This window comes from Protopterus annectens, chromosome 2.part1 (assembly GCF_019279795.1).
Source record: "Protopterus annectens isolate FY-2018-M chromosome 2.part1, PAN1.0, whole genome shotgun sequence".
Taxonomy (NCBI): domain Eukaryota; kingdom Metazoa; phylum Chordata; order Ceratodontiformes; family Protopteridae; genus Protopterus; species Protopterus annectens.
In genome coordinates this window covers 335695972-335720835 of record NC_056729.1, presented here as the reverse complement: position 1 = coordinate 335720835, position 24864 = coordinate 335695972, and the positions used below count along the sequence as shown (strand labels likewise).

At 41.9% G+C, this 24864-nt stretch overlaps 1 protein-coding gene across 1 annotated transcript in view; it reads right to left on the bottom strand.

The window, feature by feature from the left end:
• Window positions 1–3136: 3136 nt before the first annotated feature.
• The window catches only part of ANAPC4 (anaphase promoting complex subunit 4), a 1069940-nt gene continuing 1048212 nt past the window's right edge, over window positions 3137–24864 (bottom strand). The window contains exon 28 of the mRNA XM_044062163.1: window positions 3137–3533. Within this exon, the coding sequence (XP_043918098.1) occupies window positions 3300–3533 (234 nt within the window). The 3' untranslated portion in view covers window positions 3137–3299. The remainder of the gene's footprint in view (window positions 3534–24864) is intronic.

The window sequence follows — 24864 nt, the reverse complement described above, 5'->3', positions numbered from 1 at the left end:
AGATATCTTGTGCTGCGAAGTTGAGATACAGTTAAATATTGAGCAGATTTTACAAGGAGCTGAGAGCTGCAGGGGAAGAGAAGTTTAGAGCTGCTTATGCTGAGTCTGCTTGCATTGTTAATAGCACAACAGGTTGTGTACTTAATTTTGATGCAGAAGGCTGTGGGTTCTAATCCCACACGGGGTGGATGCTGTCGTACTGAGAATGTCTTCTTTGGCAAAGATACTAACTATGAACCTGTTTATCAGTTTGCCATCCATTTCCTATTGCAATATTACTAGCTTATCATTTTTAATGTAATATAGTCAATTTATTCCTAGGGGCAACAGACACTTTATTTGTAGATGAAACAATGAAATATAAAGTTGTTTGCTAGCAGCAACCTCTTCATTAGTTACAGATCTCTTTAATGTGGAATTATTTAGATGACTTACTTCTGCAGAGATTGTGCATATTTACTGATACTGGTGGATTGTATAAGTTTGAGTAGATTTTTTTTATGATGGAAATGTTCTCAATTGGGCAGTTTTGTCACTACTGGTGAATGCATTTTGTTTCATTGTTTACTGGAAAATGTTCAAAACAATACATTTAAAATACCCTCTAACAACTGTACTGTATTATACAATGAATATAATTTAATACACTTAGGAATGTGTATCACACAACACATGTATGTTTTGTGTGCAAGGGGCCTATCATTTGAAAACAGCCCAAAGTTAATCTTTATACTACCCAAATGTATCATACCCTTCAGAAAATTCATACTAAGTTTATAAGAACAATATTTAAATATTGTCCTTAATTTTGGGCCTGGCTTTGTCTAGATTTCTTGCTCTGAGGTTGAGAGGTATGACAGATGTATCAGGGCCTTTGCAGTCAGCCAGAGACATTTCAAGTTGTGACATACTTGTTGCATCCCACTCCACCATGTAGTGAGTCTGGATGTGTCCAAGCAAGGTAAGGAGCAGTTATGCAGTGTAAGTGTGCAGAGTATCCCCCCCATATCCTAGGTAGACACAAGTACTACATTGGATTTTCATCTGTCTTGCTTGATTTTGCAGAATGTTCTGTTTTTTTTGTCATATTTTTACACTGTTGATTATTCTTATTATTATTCAGAAAGTGCCTGTTGCTCTATGTTTAAGTAGCAATGATTTCATGACCATCAGGTAAGCTTGTCTGAGACTAAGATGCAAGTAAGCTTACTGTTAAAGAATTACCAACATTGAAAGCCTTTTTGTTGTTGCCATGCAGAGAATACTTGCATAACTAGATAACGTATAAGCCTTGGGTATTGAAATGCATATGACCATACAACAGTATTTGTAATAAAAGACAGGATTACAGTATTTTAAGAAGCTCATTACCTTTGTTGGAGCCTTGCAGTCATCATTGCAGGCTTTACTCATAAACTAAACAGAATGCCAATCTATCATGTGTGGTCCATAACTTGTGCAGTAATCCGTTAAGCAATTTACCTTGAGCTTGTTTCTTGTTTGCTGTTCATTTTTATTTTGATCATGTTTTCCCAATGAAACAAGTAAATAGTTGTCTGGCAGCAGGTCTTTTTTGGATAAGAAACATTTTTACAAGTGGGGGGTATCATTGCTATTTCCAGCATGTTACTTGGTATGTTTTATAAAGCTGAATATAAATTATAATTAGAACTGCAGTGCAAGGAGAAGTGGTTTGAGATTAGTGCTGCTTGTTTTTCTTCTACTTGATTTTGACTGGCATTCCAGTAATGTATTTAAAAAGTAATGTGTTTTTATGCCTCACAGCCTTTTTGTTTCCATCTAGATATTAAGTAAGCTGTCGTGCAGCCAATGCATTGAAATATTTTTTTTCTTCTACATTTCATTTTGTCTTGATTGGACTCTCATAATGACGGTTTGGCACCCAGAGCAGCATATTTAATTAAAGTTCCCGGTTTTGTGGTTTTGAGCATAGCTCCTCCCCTTTCTAGTTGGCCAGACCCCTTCCCATTGACACCACCCATTTAGCTGTCTCCTGCAGCCCCCCTTCGATTTGAAGTCACCAGCCACCACTGGGGCCTGGCATGCAGTTTCCATATTTTCAGAGACAGTCTTCATCATGAGTACAGACAGCTTGCTGGATAGGAGGGAGCTGGGAAGAAAGGAAGCAAGAGATTATTCAACCAAGCATGTTGACATTAAAAGGTTAAGCTCCACCTGCAGTATTTTTTTAAGGAAAGGAAAGACATGCATACTCCATTATGGATACTTCTTCAAAGACTATGATTAATGATGACAGGAAGAGGCACACTTATAAAACACTGCTTTGAAAAACTAAATCTGACTGCTTTGTAGAGGGTGGGAAGAGTTCAGCAGTGGGGCCTGCAGAACCCCTAGCATAAGCTTAAGTAATTATAGTACTGCTACAAGCAAATAAATGTTAATCATTACTCTCTAACACAATACAACACAAAACCTCATCTGCAAGGGCTACAAGACTAAGATAAGGGCAAAGCTAATACTCTGCATAATGTATTTGGTAGAGATGGAAAAAGGGACAGACTGAAGGAAGCAAAGGCTGGCAAAGCTGCTGTACTTGAATCCCACAGTTTTCAGCCACCATCTCATCCTGAATGAAATAAACACTGGCAATCATGGCAAATGCAGCTTACGTGGATGCCAGGATAACTTTTCTGTTATCAAGCCCCACCTGGCAGAAGACTGGGTAGATAATCAGAACCTATGTGGTCTAAAGGCAAGTGTAGTCTACCAAGCAATGTATGCACTTCAGCTGGGGCAAAGCAAGCAACGCCCACTTTTGTGAGTGGGCCCAACACTGTAGACTGCTGTGCACCTGCCAGCTGACAGTTGCAGGAGATTATGGCATGATCAAGAAAAAGAAGACTTAGCCATTGATGAAGACTCACCAGGTTCCTAATTCCCACCCTCTACTACAGGAGGCCATATAAGAGAGATGGGTTCTGCTCAAGCAAACTCTTCATAGAATGGGAGGGCACACCACCACAAAAAACAGAGTGATTTGGGGTGCCAAGGGGCCAAGCAAAACAAAGACATCAAAGGTGTCAATTGGACCAGGAGAAAAGTACAGAGAAATAAAAGTAAACATATGCACATTAATGTGAAACAAATACTCCGATTAGAAAAAAAAAAAGAATTTATTACTTTCTGACATTTTGTTATCACTGCATAATACAGTTGGATTTCAAGTATCAGACACAGCATTAATATAATGCTGGCTGAAAACGAACATGAACATGGCAATATATAAATCACCAAGGATGTACATGACAATGAAATGATCATGCATCACTCATTTCAAGATTTGAAATGCTTTCATCTTGCACATCACTGTTTTCTTCAGTCTCTTGTGTTATGTCACTTATGGCTGAAACATCCTGGCAGTCTATAGACTCCTCCAATTCCTTTTGCGTGCCATTTGTATCTTGTGATTCGTGATCCTCTTCCTCATCTATCTCACCTTCATCATCCTCATCCATCTCAAAAACTCGCACATGGCGGAGATTAGAACTCAGCTAGAAAACACAAATATATACTTGAGTCAATGAAATGTTGTTTACATAATCCAGAGATGAAATAAAGCTATTTCATACAGTATTTTACTTTATAAAATGATACAGTACCACATAAAGGAGAGAGAGTTTCTTCTTATTACTGTTTATCATTAAATGTTGTATAATTTCGATCCTCATCTCATATCAGGAAATGCTAACTTACCTGCAGAGTAGCCTAACTGACATCACTTCTAAAAATGTCCATTTACACACTCAGACATTGTGTACTTGTCACTATTGTTTTGAGAAATCTTCAGTAATTAAGCTTAACTAGGAACAAAGGTGGTAGGAACCTATGGAAGCATAGCTTTTTTTTGGACCACTATCAAGGTAAGCACTTTGTATATACAGGCAATGTGACAGATGCCATGTCTACTTGCAAAGTATTTTTTGTGAATTACGAGGGTGGGTATTGGTGAGGTGATTACAGTTTATCAAAGGACACTGCATTGAAAAAAAAAAACTATGATTCCAAGAATCTAAGATACTCTCAGCCAAAGAAATAACTTTTTGCTGACTGCCTACTGTGTAGATAAAGGCACCACACAGTCTCCTATGCATGTAAGCTGTTTTCTGATCCCCCTTTTAAATATACATATTCCAAATTGCTGGTAAGAATACCTTGCCATTTAGAATTCTTCTGTACAGTTTCCTTTTTTGCAAAAAACTGTGAAAATTAGTAGATTTCCCCAAAACTACAGTGCCCCTTGCCTAGCAGTCCAGTGCTTGTGGAAGTGTAACCCTTTAAATGTGGACATTGAATATGAATTGCACTAGCAGTAAATTATGCTACAGTGTGCGACAAAGAATACTAATTTTTTTCAATAATATGAAATTGTTGACTGCAAAAAGAAAAATAAGTGTAGTAGGAAGGTAATCAATTTCACAATAAAATATTAACTATTAATATTATCTTAACATCTTGTAGTGTAACAGAAAAAATCTAAATGTTTGTGAACAGATAAGCCAGACTGTGACTCAGTCAATAAACATTACTGTGTCTCTGACCAAGAAGTAGGACTGTAGTAAGCAACATGCTTTAGGTATGTCACATGCTACTTTGACGTCAAATTAATGACTGACCAGCAATTAGAATGTGTGGTGTGTGTGTGTGTGTGTGTGTGTGTGTGTGTGTGTGTGTGTGTGGGGGGGGGGGTGAAATACATCTAGTAGGTCAGAAAGAAAGTTTTTCGGTTGGAGACACAGTATAGCTGTATTAACAGCTGAACTACCAGTGTATATTTTTCTAGCACTTGATTGCATATGTCATGAGGTGCATCAAGTTAGAGAATGGATATGGTAAGGGTGGTGTGCACTCTCTGTGCAGTAAAATATTGTGCACATAACTTTTTTTTAGGTCTTTTTTTTCCCTTTTGCCATACCAACCACTGAGCCACCCCCACCCCTTACTAGACTTGAACCCATTCCTCCCTCACAAGTAGGTGGTCTCCAACATCCTCTGGGGCAAGAGGCACCCAGATGGGCTGTCATTCCTGGCAGACATCAGAGAGTTTGCATCCTTGCCAGCTTCCTGACAGTTTAGGACATTTTTACTGTATCTTCTAATTCCTTCTTCTGTGCTGATGTGTGCATCTAGACTGCCGATGCCTTGCAACCTGCACACGCATGTTCCTTCACACATGCAGGCAAAGGCTACCACTGGGATGCCGCTCGCACTCCCACCTTATGCTGACTCCTCACCAAGACTCACCTCCACCCTCTGGTGTAAAGTCAGTCTTTTCTGGAGCTGTGAGCATGGCTGAATACAGCCACTGACATACACTTCTCAGGAAGGGCACGCCCATCCTCACCTGCCTGTTCTATCAAGCTTTAAGCCACTAAATGAACTTGGATCACCTGGGGTGTAGTCAGGGCTTAATCCCTCTATGCCTCCACACAGACTTGCAGATAATTCTGTTATTTGATCTCAGTCAAAGGAGTGGAGGTATTTATAGTCAGAAAGGGGTTATGGGGGCAGCCTGTGCATGAAAACAACCGAAGTAGTTGTAGAAATTATGTATTTTTGACAGGGTATCTCTTACCTTATCAAACAACTCTGTTATAGTCATTGTTGGTGGGTGGGGGTGGATATAGCCTAAAGGTCATGTGTGAAAGCAGACAAAAGACTTTGTGGAAAACTTTACTGTCTGCCACCTGAACATAACAGTATCAAAGTGCCCATTTCCCTGCTAAGCCCACTACTTTTCTGTCTCATACCAATTCATAATTCTTTCTAGCATGTCGAAGGGTCAGATGCTGGCGTCCTCTCCTGCCCATTTGGTGAATCTGGGAATTCTGAGACAATGTTACAATTGCCTCATGTACACGGACAACCATCTCCTCCTCCCATGTAACACTAACACTTGTGAGAGATGCAGCTATTTAGCCAGACTGGAGGCTGAGCTCTCTCAACTCAGGACTGGCAAGACCAGGCAGGAGGAGAAGGCAACTACACACACCACAATACCAGTCTCACATAACTCAACCACACCACTGAATCAAACACATAAACACACTAAGACATACTCGGAGGCTCTGAGTAAAAATTTACCTAAACAGCAGAGGCCTCCAAAGCAGACACCCAAGCAACTGCAAACTCAATACACCACACAAACAACACAAACAACAAAATCAGTGTACAAAGCAGTCACTGCCCTTAAGGCCAAATACAACACCAAACATACTTGTCATAGGTGACTCCATAGTCAGACACACTGACGTCCCGCTCACCAGACTGAGTAAGGAGAAGGTCACAGTAAGCTGCCTGTCGGGCGCTAGAAACCGCCACATAACACAAGCACTCAGATCTCTCAACAGCAGGTACAAGTACGACTCAGTCATTGTCCACGCTGGTGTCAACGACCTGAGACGTACCTCCTTGGACTACATGAAAAGAGACATTGAGGAGCTCTCTGATTATGTAGCCCAGGCAGGTATGACCCTGACCTTGAGCAGTATCCTACCTTCACCTAGAATGATGCCACAATACAGTGATAAGATGATCAACTTTAATAATTGGCTTAAATTCTGGTGTCATTCAAAGGGGATCCAATGTCTGTCTGCCTGGGATGACATGCTGGACAAGCCACGCTGCTTCGCAAGGGACGGCTTGCACCTGTCACCCCTAGGCTTCCGGATATTGGCAAAGGCTCTTGCCACCCCATAGTGCCTTTTAGGCAAGGCTCAAATTCTAAACCTACCACCCTAGAACACAAAAAGTAAAAACTAAGGGTAATGCTGCTCAATGCCAGAAGTCTCAATCTCAAGATGCACGCACTCGAGGCCCTTCTCAGTATGGAGAACATCGATGTCTGTGCTGTGACAGAAACCTGGTTCAAGGCTCCTGAGAGCACCCCAGCACTAGCAGGTTTCACCTCATATCATGCGTTCCGGCCCCAAAATCCGGACAACACCAAGAAAGGAGGGGGGGTGTCCATATTCATACAGGACACCCACACCTCAAGGTTGGTGGCAATGCACGATGCATCAGAGACCATCCAGGTGCAATTAACCATAGGCAAGACTGCTCTGCAATTTGTAGCATGTTACAGGCCACCCTCACAAACTCAGGAACCTCACATGGCCTTCCTGAAAACAATGGAGGGGATAAATGTATCTCCAAACACCATCATACTAGGTGACTTCAACTACCCTAATATAGACTGGGAACACTACTCAAGCCCAAACACTCTAGCCCAAAGGTTCCTGGAGTTCATAAACTCAAATGCCATGGAACAACTAGTCACCATCCCCACAAGAGGAGAAAACATACTTGATCTCATCATCACGAACATGGGATCACAATGTTCAACACCGGAAGTATACCCCTCACTGGTGAGATCAGATCATAAACTAATCTCGCTGGAGGTCCTCATCCCGCCCCACCTGAAACAAAAAGACCACAGTGAAAAACTTCGCAAAAGCCGACTTCACGCTTCTGAAAACTAGTGTGGTCACCTTTAAGGCCCCTGAGCCAGTGGTAAACATTACTCAAACCGCTGAATCACTTACAAATGCCTTCTACCAGCACCTACAGGACTGCATGGATCAGGCAATCCCAAACAAAACTAAGACTCTTTGTACCAAAGGCAAGCGTCCAGTCTGGTGGACCCCAGCCATAAACAAGCTCTACAACAAAAGGAGGAAGCTACTACAAGATGGAGCAAAATCCTTGAAAGGTAAGACACCTTTGATCATTATAAGTAAAAACTAAGAGCTCTCATAAAATCATCCAAGGCAAATTTTGAGAGAAAAATCGCCAAGGATTCAAAAGACAATCATAAGGCCTTCTTTAGCTATGTTAGAAACCTAGGAGGAAACTCCCAGATATGCTCAGAATTAGTTCAAAATGATGTGAAGATTACTGAACCTACACACATTGCCAACATACTGGCTGACAGGTTCAGTGCAAACTTCTCCCCCTCCCCAAAAGGAGAGATATCTATACCAGAGGATTGTAGCCCCCAAACATCTCCAACGCCCAGGTGAGAACTGCTCTCTCCAAAGCAAAAACACAGCATCCATGGGACCGGATGGTGTCCCCGGCTGTGTGCTCCATGAACTCAATGAGGAATTAAACCCGCAGTTAGGACAGCTGTTTAATCTTAGCCTCACCTCAGGATACGTACCCAAGGAGTGGCGCGGCGACTGTGGTCCCACTTCACAAGGCGGTGCCTCCACCGACCCTGGAAATTACCGTCCCATTAGCTTGACAAGCCTTATCTGCAAAGCCATGGAGAGGATCATAATGGAACTCATAAATAAAGACATAGGGAACTTGCAGACTTTGGATCCAACCCAGTTTGGCTTTGTCAAAGGCAGATCATGCCTTTTAAACTTGGTTGACTTTTTGAGACAGTCACCAAGGCCATTGATGAGGAAAGACAGTCCATACAGCCTACCTTGACCTGGCAAAGGCCTTCGACACAATACCCCACTCAGGTATCAAAAAACTCATCAGCTTGAATGTAAACCCATACATCACAAGATGGGTTGCAAACTGGCTAAGTGACAGAACCCACAGGTTCAGAGTTGCTGGAGCCATGTCAGACTCAAAGCCTGTCACAAGTGGTGTCCCACAGGGCTCAGTCCTGGGTCCACTCTTGTTCGGCATCTACTTTTCTGAAGTACAAGCAAACACAGGAGGGTTATGGCTGACAAAGTTTGCAGATGACTGCAAACTGGGCGCCATAGTCGAAAACACATCTGACACAGATATCCTTCAGAAGGGCCTCACAGAAATGGATAACTGGTGCCAGAGCCATGGCCTAAAGTTAAATGCCAAGAAATGCATAGTCATACCCTTCGGGAAAAACAAGGTTACCCCTAGCTACCATATAGGTGGCAATCCACTGAGCACAGAAGAAGTCATCAGGGATCTGGGGACCCAGGTTGACAGTAGCCTTTCGTTTGACACTCATGTTGCTAAAGTAGTTAGGAAAACCTTCTACATTGCCCACCTGATCATGAAGGGATTCACATCTAGATCAAGGGAGGTCATCGCCCCTGTACTCATCACTCATTAGACCTATGATTGAGTACAATGCCCCATTCGGAATGTATCTGACCAGACACCTGCAGCAGCTGGAAAGGCCCCAAAAGTTCCTCACCAAAAGGATAAAGGGTCTCAAAAATATGTCTTATGCTGCCCGACTGAAAGAACTCCAGCTCTATTCAGTCTCATACCACTTGCTCAGAGGTGACCTGTGCCTGACATATAAGGCCATGTCAAACCCTGATTTGATGAATATGCTTCACCTCAAAAATCTAGATCCCTCAGAACCACAAGGGCGGGAGACTTAAACCTTGACACGGTTATTAATAGAACATGCTGGAGGGACAGATTCATCACCCAGAGACTCCCTATGCTGTGGAACAAAATACCGGTACATGTGAGGCAGAGCACCTCGCTGGCCTTGTTCAAGAGGAATCTTGACCAATGGATGGGGGATCGCAGATATACCCCAGGGATTACTTCAGTGTCACTGCTTGACAGAGGCACAGCAAAATAATAGGCATATTTTTATTCAAACTAAAGGGGTGGCGAAAGCCAAATAACTATGGGCTAGGCTTATAAATGCCCTTGGGCAGATAGCCTAGTATGAACCTATGAACCTATGAACCTATAAAGGGGTATTCAGGAAGAAATAGAACAGTTTATCTGTAGAAAAAGCTAAACATGGACAGCAGCTGGCAATACATCACAATGTAATGATCTCAGATGTATCTTGTAATAAATGAGTTATTCAGGGAAGGGTGTGTATTAATTTTCATCAGTATTTCTGCATTTAATCAAATGATCGGTTTTACCCAGACATGAATTTTGGGAGTAGATGGATTACAACCAGTGCCTGAAACAAGCTGAAACAGTGTAGAAAATATTTTATTTCTTGATACTGTCAGCCAATCACAGTTAAATAATTGGAAGTGTACACTACAGAAGGGTTGCCTGGGGAAACAGCTGGGATGTTTGTTGGAAAGAAGCAGATATATATTTATGGAAAAGTTTCACTTTAACATAGCATCTGTCATTTCCCAAGAAATGCATGGCTGTTTACAAAAGCTGGTTTGTGAATGCAGCGTTTAATCAAGTCTTCTAAAACATTTAGGCAATACAATAAAACTCACCCGCTACATAAAACAACCAAAGGTTATCCTCTAATAATCTCATTCCAGTTAAGGTCCTTATTTAAACCAAATAGATATGTAGTATTAAATTTCAAAATAAAACACATTTCCTTATATCTGAGCTTATTCTTTATATCACAATCTATGGTTTCAGACTTTCTACAATAATAAAGTACTCCAGTCTTTATGCCATTATAATCACCTTTATGTCAGTTTAAATAATATTTTAATATGTCCCTTAAGTCTCATAGTAAAGGTTTTAATTTCTCCAAAATAACTTAAATCACACGGGGAAATGCATAACATACACTACATTTTTTTCAATGCAAAACATAATATCACATAAATTAACCTTATTTTTATTAATCATAATAAAATCAAACAAAAGCATAAACATAAACATACTACAATGTCTACAAGCATGCTTAAAATCAAAATTTGTCAAACCAACGATCTGAGTTATTTCTCCATGCCATTTAAAGTGTCTAAGTACAACAGAGCCCTGAATACTTTTTTGAGTTCTTTTTCTCCCCTTCTTTCATTCTGACAGCTGTCCAAGCATCACACATCCTTCCCTGGGTCTACAGGCAAGACAAGCGACCCCCAGTCCAATGTCCACATTTAAGTCAGGTCCAGCAAGGATCTTAAACATGTCCTGGGGGGGTTGTCATTGTTGTCCCACTTCAAGATTTTTTTTTATTTTATGAACTATTATTGTGGAACCCCATGGTTACATCCGAGAGGTGGGCATGTAATGGAGATGTGACAAATTGCTACACATCAGCAGCAGCTCAGCCATACCTGTACCCTTTCCTCTTTTGGACCACACCTGCCAGTGCAAAGTCCCAGCCACCACTAGGGATTGTCATAGGAGACACCATCCACAGAACCCTCCCCCACACACACAGATGGTAACACCCATCCCTCTATGCTGCTCTGTCAATCGCCTGAGCTGCTACTCAAACCCAGGCTAGCTGGGCCATAGTCAGGGCCTTATCCCTCTATGTCACCAGTGCAGCAGAGTCCTGAATACCAATATGTCTTTAGAGCATCAAGTAAAGAAAGCCCCACTTTTTCATTTTGTATCAAGAAAGGACAACAGCTTTTCACAAGTGTATAATTCATTTCAGCAAGTATACTGGATTACCATATATTACATATGGGTCTACTTCATATGACTAAAATTTCATTTGAATGAGACCATAATACCGAATTTTCAAAATACTGAAAACTCATTTGACTGAATCTCATTACACTGAATTGTAAGCCATAGATATGATGTGGGTTTCCCTTCTCCTGTGACTTGCTTGTGATAAAAAGAATTACTGTAACGTATAGTGCTGATTGTCAGAATACCAATAGTAATGTAGAAAGTAGAGTTGTAGTGTTTCTAAATGTGGGTATGTCTGTTTACATTTTTATGGGAAGTATCTCAAGTAATATGGCGGATGTTTTATGTGCTCCCAACAGTAGTGGCAGTGTGTAGACTACTGTAAGGTAAGTAGAAGGTATATGCCATTTTCCTCACTGTAGTGCGATCCTGGAGTTAGTACATATAGTTAGGGGGGTGTGGGGTTTGGTTTTATATCGTCCGGTTTCTGTTAAGAGGGTAGGTAAGTAGTTCTGGAAAGAGTTAGTCATTGGTGTTAAGTGTGCATGTTTATGGTTTACACATTAGTATTTTGAACTTTAGCATTGTAAGGTTTCCGTATTATGAGTTTCAGTCAAATGAGTTATCAGTCTTTTGAAAATTAGGTGTTTTGGTCTCGGTCACATTAAATTTCAGTCATGTGAAGTAGACCCTATATATACATTTCCCCATGAATTTTGGCAGTCACTAATAACTGGCTGCCTCAATCACATAGCATCAAGAATGATATTATTTCTGCCCCTCTTATAGGAATGTCAATAAGCAGTGTGAAATTTGTTATATCCTCTCTTTTAAAAAGTTGGACCAAATACTTAGACTCTTCCAGAAAATCATCTTAATAGCTGCAATTTCTACGAGCTGTAAGAAATTCACCATAAAGTAATACAGAAATGAAATGTTTAGAATGATCGCTGTTACCACATAAAATGTTTGGGCATCTGAGTCCATTGATGTAATTTACTTTTAATGTGATTGTCATGTATCCCATATAAAGTAAGATCAAAATAATTTGTTGACTAACAATAATATTAGTAAAACAAGTTAAAATGATTATTTTCCCAACTTTCATAAAAATTATAAAAAGGTCTATATTACTTTGCATATAAACTGCAAATCAGTTGTGTACCACATGTATACAATTACTAAGTTTTTCATTACTTAGTTTCAAATAGATCTATTAATAAATTTGCATACAACTGGGAATACTTGCACCATCACTGCACCAAGTGTTTGCCTATAAATTTGTCCATCAAAAATGAAAAATATTATTCAAACAAACTAATTCATAAATATAAGAAGCAGCAGGACTGGAGCCTAACAAATAATCTAAGGCTTCAAGGTCCACACCATTGCCAATACTAGTACATACAGCCTTAACAGCCACAGTGACCTAGAAGAATAATCTCACCACCTAATACCATTAATTGTCTTAAGTACTGTATCCTTTACATATGAACCAGACGTTAACATACTTCAGCAAACAGCCATTTATTATATACATATTTTTCTAGGAACCTTAGCAGCTACTAATAAGTGGTCTGCATGGTAGATTAATAAATTTCTTGCGAAAATTATTAAAAATATATTGTTTGAACATTCTGTGTGCACATTTATTTAAAAAGGTCTAAAATATTTATCAACCAATTCCTTAAAACTCATTTGGCTCTCATATAATTATTTTTACTACTAATTTCCTAAGTATTTCTATCATTTAAATGCTCCATACACATTTTACAATTGATGAACACTTATAACAACATTTTTTGCCCTTATCTGCAATTTTAATAATCAATGCATTAGCCAAGTCTTTCAATACCCTTCATTCAGTTTGCCTTACTATATTGTAAAAACCTTCATATCTTTCAGTTGTGTTTTTAAAAACAGCAACCTTTCACATTTGTCATGAAGCAACTGTTCAACATCTACACATACCCCCCATTTCTATGGGAGTAAAAAAAGTCAATAATCCCATATAACAAACTCTGGCATTCAAATTCTGCCAGTGTTTAAGTAACTCAGGGTGGTGTTCTCCACGTATAGGCATTTTTAACAAACAAAAACCTCTTGGTACAATTTTAAAATACAGACAAGCATCAAGATGAAATCTTTGCCACTCCAGTTTCTTTAATTTACAGATTAAATTCTCCAACTGATTCAAGTCATCCAATAAAGAATTCATATTAGGCATTTCTCAATCACTTGTAGTATTGGCTTCAGAGAGATTAAGAGCCAGCAGCGTATTAGTCTGGTTGTGAAACAACTTATTGTAATGATTAAAACACTTATCTACATCGACATCAACTACATTACCAGGGACATAGTCCAGTTCAGTTTGCAATTTCTCTGCCATGTGTCCACAAGGTGCATCAAAAACAAGATAACCAACAAAAACTGTGAATCCTTGTGGCTAAAGGTTGGGGGTGGAGATAAGGGGGGGGGGTGAATTCCTACTTCATTTTTAAGCTGATTGAAGGAGCACTTCTTTAGTTTATTTAGCTATCTGTTGTAATTGCCCTTGTTTTATGCGGGGAAAAAACACAAGACAACTTAAGAAACAGATTCTAGAATGTGCTGGGGATATTCGTAAGAAGTTAAAAACGAATGCATTAGCTCGTCACTATCTTAGTAAAGGACATTATAGATTTTGTTTTAGAGTTTTAACCAACCTTTAGCCACGAGGATTCACAGTTTTTGTTGGTAACCTTTCACATTTCACAGTTCAATAAAATGTATTAATGCAGTCATTCTTAAAAGGTGGTATAAATTTACCTTTAAAATAAAAAAGGAATTTCAGAAGGACCATATGCAGGATAACTAGTGTCTCTGTTAGAGTACCATACATTTTCAGTATCATAATCATTTATAGTATTACAAGACACTTTCAAAATCTAACCAAGTTACTTCTTTATTCAAATCTTTAAAAAAAAACTTCAAATAAATCTAATAAAATTATGAAACTCAATCCATAGCAAATGCCACTCTGGTAGCATTACAGGTACAAACTTAAGCACCACCCCAACAGAAACAAAAATAAGTTGTGTACTTACCATGACTTTTCATCTGTGTTGTCAATCTTCATTTATCCTTGATCTTTGGGACACAGTCCCCAGCTACTTTAGATCTTGGGTGGCCTTATGGAAGGATATTCCTGAGAACCATAGAGCCAAAGGATGCTCTTCCCCTGAAGACCATATCCAATTTGTAATGAGTAATAAAGGTATACGGAGTAGCCCAGGCTGCTGCTGAGCATATTTCATTCATGGAAGCCTTGGAATGGAAAACAGCAGACATGGCTATCGCTATAGTAGATGCGCTCTGACTGGTGCTGGTAATTGGAGATTATATTACTTTCATATACAATAAAACGAATCTCTTAATCACTTTGATAAAATGACTTTTGAAAAAGATTTCCCCAGAGATAGAACAGGAGACAAATAACTGGTCTGATTTTCTAAATTCTTTAGTTCTGTTGAGGTAGAAGTGTAATTGTCTGAAAATCCATCAAATGTAAGCAATATTCACCTTTACTGGAAACATTTGGAAAGAAAACAGGTAAATCAATGGTTTGATCAATATTAGTTTCTGGGATCACCTTGGGAAGAAAAGATGGGTTGCTTCTTAGTGAAACCCTATCCTTATGAAATATCAGATATGGGAGTTTTGAAGACAGAACGTGTATCTCAGAAATTCTTCTGGGAGAGGTAATGGCCATCAGAAAAATGGTCTTCCATGACAGAAACTTCAAGTGACAGCTAGCTGCTGGCTCAATGGGGGAAACTACCAAAAATGCAGAACCATAGTCAGATCCCAAGGAGCTAGATGGTCTTTATAAGGTGGTTACAACCTCAAGGTTCCCTTAGTGAACACTTCACACAATCTATGGGAAATATAGTAGATGCAGAGCCTCCTTGTTCAAATAGCATTGCCAAAAACTCCAATACCTTTTCAACTATTGCAGAGAAGGGGTAATGATCATTACTCTGCACCCAAATAGAAAATACTTTCCATTTGCTGTGGCAAAGTTTCCTGCTGGAAGGCTTATGGGAAGCCAGTAAAATTTTCTGAACTGGAGAGGATACATTTTTCTGGCTGGTAACTAATGGTGGAGGAGCCAAGCTGCAAGCTTGAGGTTCTGAAGAGTGGGGTGCACCAGTCCCTGTGGATGAGACAGAAGATCTGGAACTGGGTCCGGAGTCCATGGATGTTGAATTAGATGAGGCACAGAAAGGGGAACCAGACCTGTTGAGGCCAAAAGGATGTAATGAGGATCACTTTGCTTCTTAACCTGCTGGCTTTCTTTAAGAAGAGACGAATCAGTGGGAAGGGGGGGAAAGACACAGAGCAGTCCCAAAGGCCAATCATAAAGGACAGTGTCTTTTCGGGACTCCCCCTGAGGGGGATTAGGGCAAAGTAGCTGCTGCACTTGTTCAGGGGTGATGCAAAGAGGTTGCAGCAAGGCTGGCCCCAACGGCAGGAAATCTCCTTCACCATTCTGGGGTTGAGAGACCACTCATGAGGCAGAAGAATGCATCTACTCAGTTTGGCCACTATCACGTTCAAGCTCCCCTGGATATGTGTTGCTATCATAAAGTGGTTGGACGATATCGCTCATTGCCACACTCTGAAGGCTTCTCCACACAGGGGGCTAAGACTTGGTTCTGCCCTGTTTATTGATGTACCAGACTACTGACATGTTGTCTGATTGAACTGCAATCGGTCTTGGATGGAGGACAGTTTGGGAGGCTTGCAATGCTAACAGCACCGTCCTTAGTTCCAGGACAATAATATGGAGATTGACCTCCATCGGGGACAAAATGCCTTGGACTGTTCTTCCCAGATAATGCCCCCCCCCCCCACCCCATGTGGAAGGCGTCCATAGTCGCTATGATCTTGGGTTGAGGTGGAATGAAGGGATGGTCTAAGAGAACTTCCTCAGATTCCATCCACCAGGATAAGTCATCCTTGCAATGACTGGTGATTAAAATGGGATGAGTCACTGGATTGGGTCAGGATGAACCACTGGGATGCCAGAAGCCACTGTAGCAGTATCATGTCCAATCTTGCTAGTGGAACTAAGGTAATTGCTGCTGCCATGGATCCTATGGCTTGAAGGACTAAGAGTGCGGGAACCTTGCCATTGGAGAGAATGGCTTGTACTTGGGATCTTATCTTCTGTAGCCTGTGAAGAGGTAGGTAAGCTGTACAGGTGGCAGTATTTAGACAATCTCCTATGAACTCCAGATCTTGAGTGGGACTTAGTTGAGATTTTGAGTGGTTCACTGTGATGCCCAGACGAGCAAACAGGCAAAGAACGAAGTTTGTTGCTTGAAGCATTAGATGCCTGGTGGGAGTGGTGATGAGCCAGTCATCTAAATAGGGAAACACCTGGAATTTGTGCAGTCTCAAATGAGCTGTTACAGCTCCCAAACACTTGGTGAACACCCTGGGGGTTGCAGTGAGGCCATAGGGCATGATTCTGAACTGAAAATAACTGGCTCCTAGCCAAAAGCGGAAGAACCATCTGGAGTGTTTGTCCATTTTTATGTGGTAATACACGTCCTGAAGATCTACAGAGCACATCCAATCATTTTCCTCTAAAAAGGGTAGGAGAGACTGAAACGTGACCATCCGGAATTTTGCTTGCTGAACAAATTTGTTTAGAATGCTGAGATCTAAGATTGGTCTCAAGTCCCCTGTCTTTTTTGGCATAAAAAAAAAACCTTGAGTAAAATCCGGACCCTACCTGGTCTGGTAGGACTTTTTGGATGACTCTTTTTTTCTAGCAGCTTTTGAATTTTCAGAGCTGCTTTATCCCTCTGATTGCGTGGAACATCGGGGAGTCTTCATCTTGTTCTTGTTATGAGAGTGAAGGGAATATATTAACATCTGGCAATGGATCCTTTGCACCCAAGTATCTGAAGTTAACTGTCACCAGGCTCTCAAATGCAGAGAAAATCTTCCCCCCGACTGCTTCCAGATGTAAGTAATTGGGCCCCCTTTCAGCACCAGTGGTAGGGTGGCCCAGAGAAAGAATCTCTAGAACCCTGATTTTGTGAGCCACCTCTGCCATGGGGTCAGCGTCTTCCATTAGAGCTCCCCCCTCTGCCCCGAGGGGAGCCACCACCACATGTATCCTGAAAAGGCCCTTGAGATTTTTGAACCATATTTTCCTGCTCCTCTGATTCCTAGAATAAGATCACTGGGGAGCAGAAAAATGTATTACCACTGCAAATAGGGTCTTTCCATCTTTCTCGCACCTGGCTAGAGTCTCTCTGACTTTGGGGCTGAATAAGGAAGATCCATCAAAAGGAGCATTGATGAAGGAAGACTTAAATGGCTCCGCAAACTCACACAAGCGCATCTGGGCATGACACCTTATGGCAATGCCTGAACCCGCTGCCCTCATCATTCCTTTGGCTACATGCGCAATGAGCCTCATGGACGAGTTGGAAATAGACTCCAGGTTGGCTAGCTGGGAGGCCAATTTATCTTGAACCCCCCTCAGACACAGCTCTTGCTAGGGTATCTGATAACTCCTTGATGAGATCCCTTTGGAGCCTAGTAAAATGTGCCATAAAATTCAAGGACCTTAAAGCGAAGGTCGATGAAACATACATCCGCTTTCCAAATCTGTCCATCACCCTACACTCTCAGTTTGGGGAATGAACACTGGAACTCTCTACAGCTAGTCCCTTTTTGGTGGCTGCTGCCACCACCGCAGCATCTACTGATAACCCCTTAGCCCAATGCTGGTGGTCTTCTGGAGCTGAAAGTATTCTGTCCAATCTCCAGAGAATTGGGTCTACAGAATCAGGAGCCTTCCAAGCCCACTGCACAATCAATTTAATAAGATCATCAGCAGGCAGGGTCACCCAAGAAGTAGATGGGCGAGCAACAAAAGCCTGCAGGTAAACTGACTTCTCAGAGGTAGGGCCTTTGGGCTGCCAGCTACCCCTCTGTTTCAGAATCTCAAGGATATCTCCGAAGGAGACATCTTCTGGGGGTGACCGGGAGGGACCTTCCCCACTCCCCATCATCAAAGTTCGTGTCTTCTGTGACATATTCCTCAGGGGAATCTAAGTGTTTCCTCTTACATGACTTTTTCTGGGGTGGCTTCTCAGTGGGAATCTCTGAGGAATACTCAGAAGAAGAGGGGCCCTGCGCAGGGATATCTTGCAGCTCTGGTGCTTGCCTCCCGGGCATGGAGGTTGGTGTCAGCTCTTGGCGAGAGGGAGTCCTGGGATAAAACTCTGATGTGGTAAGGGCCAGCTGAGAGCCTGCAGAGGCCAATGTCTTCTCCACTACCTGGAAGGCAGGCCCCCTGAAGAGGGATGGCAGCCCGGAACCGAGGAGGACAACCTCAGAACCAAGGTCACACCCCACTCCTAGAGACCTACGCCCAAAGCAGGAGCAGAGGAACAGCCCACATCAGCAGAGGCTCCAACAGTCAAGGATAACTCTGAATAAAAAACTGGAGCTGATCCGGAACCCTCTGACCCAACTGCAGTGCTACAAGCACAGGAGTTTGTTGGTTTAGAAGGGACTGAGGAAGTCAAGGCAGATGCCAGAACCAAAGGGGGAAAATCTGTCAGCACAAGAGCAGTTAGAACCGGAGGTATCGGAGTCATAAGCTCTAAGCCCTTAGATGGGGTTAGGGGAGGAATATTTGGGAGAGTCCTGGTAAAGAAGGCCCCATCTCCAGAGAGGAATGGGATCTGGGAAGAAACAGAAAGACCGCTAGCCACTAGGAACTGATCCACCAACCTTACGATGTCAAAATCAGTGAGACTCTTTGAGGAATGGGCAGAGAAGTCAGAGGGAGATTCTGGTCTGTCAAGAAAGGGACAGGGGAGCTGTCCCACAAAGAAATCAATAGAGGGTAAATACCTTGGCCTGGGTATAGTAATAATGTTAGCCTTCTGCCTGGATGATGGTTCCAATATTTCTGGAAAGTGAAGTAGTTTGAGTTGGTACCAACAGGGAAGCTGAAGATGTCAGTACTGATGTGGATAGCACCGGGATCTGTGGTGCTGTAGGAGTAGCTGGTGCTGAGGTGGTTGGTTCCGAAATTTTTGGACTTTAGCCTTCGGTTCCACTGAAATGGAGGGAGCTGAAAGCTTATGCTTTTTGGATGCTGGAGCCATGGGAGATGCCAGCAGGGAGTGACTATTCTGAGTGCCAAGTTTAGTTTTAGACGGTGACGTGTCACTGGACAGAGGCTCCTCAAATGTGGACTTAATTAAACTTTTTAGTACTAATTTGTTTTCGCTTGGCAAATCATACAGTCTTGGTGAAGATGAGCTGGGCCCAAGCAATACACACAGGATGCTCATCAGAAATGGGCATTTTCCATCCACAACCCTGGCATTGTTTAAAGGCAGTAGTTCCTTTAGACTTATCCATCACATTGACAGGCACAAAAACATCAAGGTCAACAGGCATCACTCACACACACACACACACACACACACACACACACACACACACACACACACACACACACACACACACACAAAGGAAAGCTACCAACAATGGTAGGCCTAAACTACCTAAAGAGGTAGAGAGAGGAAAAGGTACTACTAACGATGGTAAAGAAAGCACATTATATGGTAAAAAGGGCCATCTCACACAAAAAGGAAGGTGAGAGAAACCCGAGGGAGGAAGAATCTACCAGCAACGGCAGAGAGAAAACACCGAAGTGTATATATATATATATATATATATATATATATATATATAAATATACACACACACACATACATACATACACACAAAGATTAATATTATATATCAGACTGAATAGAGAAATTCAGGAGAAAAACAGAAATTTTACCTAGCTTGTGAGAATCGGCCGACACATCTTACGACAGGAGCGGCACATGAAATCTGAGGAAATCTGGAGAGGGGTATTGTGGGCAGTCTTAGAGTTAGAATTTTTGGCTGGAGCGAGTTGTGTAATAGCCAAGCTGGTTCCAAGGATCGGAACCATGTCTCAAAGGTCAAGGATAAATGATGACTGAGAACATCAGATCAATTTTTAGACTTCCATGATATTGTGACCAGAAATGTTAATCAAATTTTAGGTCTTCTTACAAAGAATACCGGTCATTTATTAAATCTCCCCCAATAAATCACACAACACATTCTTATCCAAGGCAGAATCAAGGAAACATACCTTTTTTAGCATTGATAACAGTTATATATTTTTTTCTTGGTAAGATCATCATTGGCCATGCTGTCTGTTTTGAAACTGCAGATATCTGTGCCCTTCAATATGTGACATTCTACCTCTTTTGACTCCTCTGTTTTCATTTTTCAATTCATAATATTCCTGCAATTGATGTTTAGTTGGACAGAAGTTCTTCACCGATTTCTTACATCCATTATAAGAAGCTAGTTCATTTCGCTCCCATATTCTCCCTACATCTTCACTCACTACTTGCCATTTTGTGGGCGTCTGTAACGCAGAAAATTCTGGCTATACCAAAAGTTTTAGCATTAGGTGATAGAAGTGTTTGCAGGTTAGAGTTAAAGTAAGGACAGAGATGGTAAGAGTGTTTGCAAGCTACGTCAGGAAAAGGTAAAGTGACAGATGTAGTGCTGAGCAAGTGTACTGATGTTTGTAGTGTGTCTTATGTATTTTTTACAGTGGTAAAATATAGAAAGAGTTTGCCCAAGATAAGGGACGGCTTAAAGTTAGAGGCAGGTGCAGGGTTAGGGTTACAGGACTGCATGGCCTTCTCATACCTGTGGAAACCAAGGTATGCATGTCTCATTCCATTCTACCTACAAGGGGTACAGGTATTTCACTGTCTCCATCTCTAGAATACTCAACAAGTTCCTTGATATAATGCTTCTAAATGTGGAGGAGCACATATAGTTTTCCTTGCGCTCTTCATGAGAGAGTTAACACCACGTGTGTCTTCGACATCACCTGCTTCCCTGATGTACTGTGTACCATAGACTGCAGATGAGTAGCAAACAAGGCTCCACCTGGTTCCACAGTGACGGAGGTTTGTGAACAGGAAGGGTTACCATTCTGTGAACTGCAAGTCAGTGTGTGGCATATCTGGGATCATAACCAATGTGTCCAGAACTGCATCCAGGCATTTCACATTACACATATGGATGCCAGGTTTTGAGATTTTAAGGAAGGAATTAATACTCTAAATATCAATAATCAATGTGTAATTCCAGAGCAATTTTAACAAAATCAAAATAGCACTTCCTTGGGAATCAGAGATCTCAGAACTGGTATATATAAGTATCAAGGGGGTGTGGGGACACTGCTCCAAACATGGGGGGGGGTACACAGGAGCCCAGCAAAAAGGATGTTTTTAGTGATTTTCTATTCATAGGTTGGTACTAGGCTATCAGCCCTAGGGCCTATACAAGCCTAGCCACAACAATTCCCTGGCTATTTCTTTCCGCACTATTTACTTCCCTGGACCCCTGTCTAGCAGGGCGACTGATGTAATCCCTTGGGTGAATTTCCTTTCTCCCATCCAATCGTCAAGGTTCCTTTTGAAGAGGGCCAAAGAGGTACTCTGCTTGACATGTATGGGCAATCTATTCCAGAGTCTGGGGAGTCTCTGGGTCAGGAACCTATCCCTCCAGCATGTTTTTTTATTGTGATGACAAGGTTTAGATCCCTGGAGCATGTGGCTCTGAGGGATTGGGATTTCTTTAAGTGTAGCATGTCCAACAGCTCTAGGTTTGACATGGCCTTGTATGTTAAGCAGAGATCGCCTCTGAGTAGACGATATGCAACTTTAGCTGGAGTTTTTTAAGGCGGTCAGCGTAGGGCATCTGCTTTAGGCCTGTGATTCTTTTAGTGAGGTATTTCTGTGGCCTTTCCAGTTGTTGCAGATGTCTTGAGAGGTACATACCAAACGGGGTGTTGTATTCTATAATGGGTCTAATGAGGGATGAGTAGTGGGACAATGACCTCCTTTTTTCTGGATGAAAAGCCCTTAGTGATGAGGTGTGCCACATAGAAGGATTTCCTGACTGTTGTGGCAATGTGGTTATCGAAGGTGAGGCCACTGTCCACCTGTGCCCCTAAGTCTCTTATCACACTTTCGGTGTTTAGTGTACTGCCACCTATATAGTAATTCACGGATACATGTTTTTTCCCAAAGGGGATAACTATACACTTCTTGGCATTGAGCTTGAGCCCATGGCTCTGGCACCAAGCATCTGTTTCTGTAAGGCCCTTTTGTAGAGTATCCACATCATTTGGGGATTCAATAATGGCTCCCAGGTTACAGTCATCTGTGAACTTTGTTAGCCAGAGTCCCTTAGTGTTGGTCTGTACTTCAGAGAAGTAGATGCCAAACAAGAGCGGTCCCAGGACTGAACCCTGAGGTACTCCACTTGTCACTTGTCTGGAGCTGGATTTGGAGTTGGCTACTTTTACAGTGTGGGTTCTATCAGTAAGCCAGTTAGCAACCCATAGGGTGACGTAGGGATTAATGTCCAGCTTAGTAAGTTTATCTATGATTCCAGAGTGGGGGATGGTGTCAAAGGCCTTGGCAAGGTCTAGATAGGCTGTGTGGACCACCTTACCCTTGTCCATGGCTCTGGAGACTGATTCGAAGAAGTCAATCAGGTTCAGGATACAAGATCGGCCCTTCATGAACCCAAACTGGGTGGGGTCCAGTGTTTGAAGGTTGCTAATGTCTTTGTTTATAAGTTCCATGACAATACGCTCCATGGCCTTGCAGATAAGGCTTGTCAGACTGATGGGACGGTAGTTTCCGGGATCCAATGTGGATTCCCCCTTGTGGAGTGGGATAACTGCAGCTCTGCGCCACTCAGTGGGCATGAAACCTGAGGTGAGGCTATGATTAAACATGACACTTAGGTGAGGTGCCAGTTCATATTGTAGTTCATGTAGTACACGGCCCGGGATGTCATCTGGTCCCATGGATGCTGTATTCTTAGCTTTGGAGAGTGCATTTTTTACCTGTATGGCCGTTATTACCGGAATTTGGCAATCTTCCGGTATTAAGATGGGCCATTTAGGGGGTGAGAGGGGGTGAAGTTGGCACTGAATCAATCTGCCAGGATATTGGCAATATCCTTGGGATCAGTATATTTAATGCCATTCTGTTTTAGCTAAGAGCAGATCTGAGCATTGCCATTTAGATTCTTGACATCTCATGACTATAGATGCAGTTAACTAATTCTGATGGATTGTGATTGATGTTTTGTGAATAGATAACAGTTATGCTGAATTTCATTAGGAAACCAGCACACATCTCAGCTGTACCACTGCTTTCTACACAATGAAATTTCACAGGGCCATCTAGTTAGTAACTGCAGACACTGTGACTAATGTTAAGACATACAGCTACATTTGGTATTAACCCCCCCCCCCCCAAATTGTTATACCATGCATCAGGGGATGCAGGATACCAGACAGATCTCTTGTTTGTGAGGCCTGTACCCAACCCACAGAACACAAACATCAGAACAACAAAAAAACATGCATGAACATGAAATTTTGCATTGAGTGTATTTGGCCTGTTCAAAGTCAACTTTTACTGCCTTGAAATGTTTTGAAGAGCACTCCAGTATAATGCTGCCACAGTCTTCAGGATGTGTTTACCATGTTATATGATCCATGATGTGTTGGTGAAGAAAGGAAAGTGTGTAAAATCTTACCATAACCATAGATGTCCTTCTCTTCCATATTGCAGTATTCATCACATATGGGTTTACTCCACCTGCTACCCAAATGTCTGGCCAGTATACAAAAGATTTCAGACACTATATGGTGCACGGGACATCTGACGTGGCTAGCATAATATGGGTCACAAAAGTGGTGTCTGCACACACCAGCCCTCAGAACTGTAAGCCCCAGTCAAAACCATTCCTAGCAAGGGTAATGCCAGCCCTGTGCCATCCAGAAAGGATAATGCTGCATAGCAGGAGGTGTAGGTGGGTGAGGAGGAATACTGCAACATGGAAGAGAAGGACATCTATGGTTATGCTAAGATTTTACACAACTATTCTATGTCCTTCTCTTCACATGTTGCAGTATTCATCACATATGGGTGAGTGCCAAAGCTCACTGTGAAGAAAGGGGAGGTGGCCTAGTAGAGCTCTCCAGCAATCCATGTAGGATAGCCCTTGCAAACACAGCTCTGTCCCTACAGATGTGGCCTAACTTGTAGTGTTTGGTGAAGGTGTGCATTGAAGACCAAGTGGGTGCTTCCAGTATGGTGAAGATATCAAAACCCCTGAGGAGGCCATTGCCCTGGTGGAGTGTACTTTGACAGTACCTTACAGGGATTTCCCATAGTGTTTGTGACAAAAGGTGACAGATTTGGAAATCTATGTTGAGATAATTTGTTTAGTTACTGCCTTCCCTAGGGCCCTGGGGTGGAAGGAGATAAGCAATTGTTCAGCTTGTCTGATAGACTTGGTTTTGTGCAGATAATATCGGCGTGGTCTGTGCATGTCCAGGGAATGGAGTACTCTCTCACTGTCTCCCTGTGGATTAGGAAA